The sequence below is a fragment of the Symsagittifera roscoffensis genome, chromosome 1 (genome assembly GCF_963678635.1).
Source record: "Symsagittifera roscoffensis chromosome 1, txSymRosc1.1, whole genome shotgun sequence".
Taxonomy (NCBI): domain Eukaryota; kingdom Metazoa; phylum Xenacoelomorpha; order Acoela; family Convolutidae; genus Symsagittifera; species Symsagittifera roscoffensis.
Window position 1 is genome coordinate 96,660,397 of NC_087062.1, and position 5,962 is coordinate 96,666,358.

The 5,962-nt window shown below is 32.8% G+C and overlaps 1 protein-coding gene across 1 annotated transcript in view; it reads left to right on the forward strand.

Annotated features, from left to right (window-relative positions):
• The window catches only part of LOC134841169 (uncharacterized), a 1,355-nt gene extending 1,080 nt beyond the window's left edge, over nt 1-275 (forward strand). Inside the window, exon 2 of the mRNA XM_063856977.1 lies at nt 272-275. Within this exon, the coding sequence (XP_063713047.1) occupies nt 272-275 (4 nt within the window). The remainder of the gene's footprint in view (nt 1-271) is intronic.
• The last annotated feature ends 5,687 nt before the right edge of the window (nt 276-5,962 follow it).

Genomic DNA, 5,962 nt, shown 5'->3' on the forward strand with positions numbered 1-5,962 from the left:
AATTGAAATTGGGGATTTGAATTGATTTTCACGAAATTGCTTGGATGTAGGGGTTGATCCTATGTAATCCGATAGAAAATTCGAAGTGTTCTGTTTTGAAATAGTTTGTAATGGCGGATAGGTACTTTGATTTATAATATTTAAAATGTCTAGAGAATTTGGTGATATTGATGAGCGTATATTTAAATTAACTCTAGGTGTTGTGAAAGTTCTGTTTCATCTGAGATGTTTTATTTGTCCATCTATTGTAGATGTTTGATTTTGGTTTCAGCTAAGATGTCTTGTTCTATTAAAGTCTTGTTGGAGAGGAGGATAGATGTTATATGTTGGTTCTTATTGTGGTTCGCTTAGTGGTGCACGGCGAACTACGGTAATTAAAGGTTCGGATAAAAATGCGTGCCTTCCTTCAAGTGTGCATAGGTTTTCTTAGAAAAACGCGTGTTGATGATTGGGATTGACTTAATTGACTAGACGTTGGTGTTGTTGGGAGTTCCTGGGATGTCGTAGTCGTTGGAGGTTGCTATGTTGGTTTTCGATTAGCTTTTTTGAAAGTTTCTAATTGTTTTTCTTTATGGGTATAAAATCTGTGTTGTTTATAAAATTCTTCTATAAAAATGATAACAAAAAATTATTGCTAATGCAAAGATGATTATTGCTTTTTTAATACATTTAATTTTATTAAAAATAGGGAAAGTAAAAATATTTGAACATTTTTTGAAAGAAGATGTTCATCTTTCTTGTTAATTGAATGTCTTAACACTTAGATATTTTTTGAAACATCGTACTTGAGGAGGTGGTCAAAAATTTTGAGAAAATGAGGTAGGCTTTGGCAAAGGAATGAAAACTTACAAAAAATGCAAAAAATTGTGAAGAGGAAGAGGAATAGTTTGACGGCGCCTACAATGAAAAATTTACTAGATTGAAAAAAAGACTGAAGAAGAAGTTTTAAAGATATTGTCTTGAGGAGTGGAACTGATTGAGAAAGAAGCATTTGAGAAATGATTCGGTTCGTCGAACATTTTTTTTTCCGAGTTGAAAAATGAATGTAGTCGGATTGTTTATTGATTTTTGATAAAGGGTTGAGTATGTGCAAATTTTGATTGAGGCAATGTGGAGGTCTATGAATAAGCTTCTTAATTATTTTTATTAAAGATTTGACTGGGGGTATTCAATAATTTTATGTATATTAGGCTAAATGATCATGTTTGATTTTTGCTTTAGGTTTTTTCAATAGTTTTCTTTGGGGACGTTTTGAGTGTAAGTTGAGACATTTGTTGATTTTCATAACTACTGAGTTTTATTTTTTTAGTTGACAAATATGAACATGATGCTGATTTTTGACCTGGAGGTCTCTTGTTTTTGGTTCCAGATATGTTTGATGTAAGCAAGGTCTCAGCTAATGGTGTCAAAATGAGTTGATGTTGAGCTAGTTTCTGATTGGCTGAGTTTGAAATAGTTGCTCAAGAGTGGTAGCATGAAAACTGAAAAAACTTTTTAATTTCTAAAATGATCAAAATGTTTACTGAATTGATAGAGGTTTTGGAGGTTCAACCTTTTTTTTTAGGTTTTAGACTGTGGGAAGAAAGCTTTGTAGTCTTTTCGCGGTTTATTTTGTAGTTTTGATGATTATCGTTTTGGTGATTTTTTTTTGGTTCTTTTAGTATAATTTTTTCATCAATTTCTTGATGAATTCTTTGTTTTTGAAGTTTTTGTTGAATAATTTTTTGAGAAGATTTTGATGTGTTGCTTTCGTCTCTTTAGTTTTTGAATCTATTATTTGTAAAAAACAATTTAAGACATGTTTTTCTTCATTTTTTGCATCTCAGTTGTCATGGACATTTTTTAGTCCTCTAATTGAGTATAGCTGTGTTAGTTCGCGAAGAGCGTGTTTTTTTGGGTAATTTGGCAAAAGATTATTTCGGTGTTGAACTATTTCTTTTTTATTTGAGTCAGGGGTTTGTATGTTACATTAGTGGGTTTGTCATCAAATTGAAACGGTCGTTTTCGGATTGGCTGTAGTTTTTTACATATATACTTTTTTTGTGTTATAATATCAGGTCTTATTACATATATCTTGCACAAAGTATTTTTGATACTGCTAATGCAAGTGATTGTAGGTTTTGTGTTCGTTCACACTCGCAAAAAGGATGTAGTGTTTCTGGTTCTGATAATGGCATTTGTTGAAAAGTTATGCTCTTCGTATCATGTAATTCCCTTTCTGAGTGCATTACAGAACGAATTGCGCCCAAAATTATGGTTCATTAGTGATAGTTCTAGTAAACGTGTGCTGCCTTTATCTTGTGGAAGAAGTTTTTCATCAACATTTACGTTTTTCAGAAATGTTACTGGGATGTATGAGTTTTTGTCGCTATAACTTGTGTGAGTCTGAGTTGTGTTAATGATTAACTTTCCACTTTTCTTGTCATAATGTTTTTCGTATTCGACAAGTACTTTTGAACATTGTGTTTTATACAGTGGTCTTTTGTATTTGCGGGCGACTTCAGTTTCGGGATAAACTTGAAGATGTGTTAAATTATTTTCTTTTCTGTCGATGGTTTTGTTTTGTTGATTGTTAAACCTTATTTTAGCAGGGCTCAATTTATCAAAAAGAATATTTTCGAAAAAATATATTCTGATGAAAGTTTAATATTCTTGCGTGGATTTTTGCAAATTGAAATGTGGTATATATGTCTTCAGGGAAGCAAACGATGATTGCCTGTGGGCGTGTAGTAGGATCGCAATAACATTGGTCGCTTTTACACCGTAAGCGTATTGCTTAAAATAATATCTCGTGTTTGTTGTACTTTTTCTTGTCGATATCTTCAATTAAAAAACGAAAATAATTCCTGATGTCCTTTATTTTTTGTGTCTAAAGTGAAAATTGAAGGGTTTTTTATTCGAACCTAGGATATTCAAGTTTCATTGTGTAAATCATATGTTAAACGTCCGTGTGCGCCGTGGATGTGGTATTTATTTCTAACTTTTATATGTTCATGATATCTTTCTAGTTCGGCTTGTTGTGCTGAGTCAGGAAAAACTTGAAAATTTACCAATTTTCGATTTGTGCATTTCTGCTTTCATTTCTGGCTAGTTTTAAACGTCTCAATTCAATTTTACAATCGTCTGGATTTAGAGGTAGAAGTCTTTCAATATTGTTTTATCAAAACGATTCGTGATCGAGTCTATTTTTGTTTCAGTTTGAGACTTGTGAGCAATGTAATTTTTTCTCTGATAAGTTTGCTGTGATTTTTTGTTTTGTTAGGGTTGTAGCTCGGCCTTTTGGATAGGGTGATGCTACTATACAAATGGTTTTTAAATTGTGTGGTTCCGATTCGCTTTGAGTTTCTTGAGTTTTTGCGAACTTGAATATTGTTTTTTGGTCATTTTCTTTGCAATCGTAATGCGTAATCAATACGTCTTGTGGGCCTGTTCGGGGAGGGGAGGATTTTTATGTGATGTTGGTTCTCAAAAAACAAAGATAAAAAGGATGAGATGAGAAATTATTATCAAATTATTACGTGTGTGTGATAGTCCTGAAAATGGATTATAGAATTTTATGTATCCAAGTGTCTTTTTTATATATCTATCGTGTTCGTAGATAAGTTCTGTTGCTATGAATGGGGGAGGTAACTATTGAGCTGTTATATTTGGTGGGGCTAGAGACAGAGGGTGATGCACTTAATTGTTTAATTTTACTGTGATTTCCAATTTGAAATTGTATATTAGTTTCCGGTATGTCTTTGTATTGTAATTTGTTGAGTGCCCTTTTATGTAATCTGTGGCTTTCAGGAGGTTGATCAGATAAGTGAGGGGTTGCTACGAATGTAATCCAATCTAATCGTAGAGGTGTATCATTACTTACAAGTTATCTGTATCTATCCTCTAAACTTGTAGGGAAATTTATTAAAATGGTGTAGTTGGAGTTTGACTCATTGCTGAAGGTGTTGAAGGTAGTGATAGGGTTTTTGGTAGTGACAAGGATGTATCTAATGGATATCTGATGGGTCTCTTACCAAGTTTGGTTCACCTTGTGTGAAATATTGTGTCATCCAATGTAGGAGACGTTGGGTTGAAGTTGGGGAATTGAATGGATTTTCACGAATTTGCTTGGATGTAGGGGTTGATCCTATGTAATCCGATAGAAAATTCGGAGTGTTCTAATTTGAAATAGTTTGTAATGGCGGAGAGGTACTTTGAATTATACTATTTAAAATGTCTAGAGAATTTAATGATATTGATGAGCGTATATTTAAATTAACTCTAGGTGTTGTGAAAGTTCTGTTTCATCTGAGATGTTTTATTTGTCCATCTATTGTAGATGTTTGATTTTGGTTTCAGCTAAGATGTCTTGTTCTATTAGGGTCTTGTTGGAGAGGAGGATAGATGTTATATGTTGGTTCTTATTGTGGTTCGCTTAGGGGTGCACGGCGAACTACGGTAATTAAAGGTTCGGATAAAAATGCGTGCCTTCCTTCAAGTGTGCATAGGTTTTCTTGGAAAAACGCGTGTTGATGATTGGGATTGACTTAATTGACTAGACGTTGATGTTGTTGGGAGTTCCTGGGATGTCGTATTCGGTGGGGATTGCTATATTGGTTTTTGATTAGCTTTTTCGAAAGTTTCTAATTATTATTCTTTTAGGTATAATCTTCTTCTATGAAAATGACAACAAAAAATTTTGATAATGCAAATGTGATTGTTGCCTTTTTATTACATTTAATATTATTAAATTTAGGGAAAGTAAAAGATTGATTTTTTGGCAGACGAAGTACATCTTTCTTGTTAAATAAATGTCTTAGCATTTAGATAATTTTTGAAATATCGCACCCGAGGAGGTGGTCAAAGTTTTTTGAGAAAATGAGGTAGGCTTTGGCAAAGAAATGAAAATTTACAAAAAATGCAAAACATTGTGAAGAGGAGGAGTAATAATTCGACGGCGCCTACAATGAAAAAATTACTAAATTGAAAAAAGACTGAAAAGATTGAAGAAAGTTTAAAAATTTTGTCTTGAGGAGAAGAACTGACTGAGACAGAAGCGTTTGAGAAAAAATTCCGTTCGTCGAGTTTTTTTCCGAGTTGAAAAATGAATGAGGTCAGATTGTTTATTGATTGTGACAAAGTGTTGAGTATGGGCAATTTTTGATTGAGGCAAGTGTGGAGGTCTTTTAATGAGCTTCCTAATTTAGTTTTTATTAATGATTTGACTGGGGGTATTCAGTAATTTTATGTATTTTAGGCTAAATGATCATGTCTGATTTTTGCTGTAGGCTTTTCAATGGTTTTCTTTGGGCACGTTTTAAGTGTAAGTTGAGACAATTTTGTTGATTTCTACAACGACTGAGTTTTATTTTTCAGTTGTCAAATATGAACATGTTGCTTCTTTTTGACCTGGAGGTCTTTTGGTTTTAATTCCAGATATGTTTGATATAAGCATTGTGTCGGCTAGTGGTGTCAAAATGAGGTGATGTTGAGCTAGCTTCTGGTTGGCTGAGTTTGAACTAGTTGGTTAAGAGTGGTAGCATGAAAACTGGAATGGAGAAAAACTTTTTAAATTCTAAAATGATCAAAATGTCTACTTAATTTGAGAGAGGTTTTTGAAGTTCAAGCTTTTTAATGTTTTAGACTGTGGGATGAAAGTTTTGTGGTCTTTTCGGGGTATATTTTGTAGTCGTGATGATTATCGTTGTGGTGATTTTTCTTTTGGTTCTTGTAGTATAATTTTTTCATCAAATTCCTGATTAATTCTTTGTTTTTGAAGTTTTTGTTTGATAATAATATGAGAAGAACTTGGAGTGTTGCTTTCGTCTCTTTAGTTTTTGAATCTATTATTTGTAAAAAACAATTTAAGACATGTTTTTAATCATTTTTTGCATCTGATTTTTCATGGACAGTTTTTAGTCCTCTAAGGGAGTATAATTGTGTTAGTTCGCGAAGAGCGTGTTCTTTTGGGTAATTTGGCAAA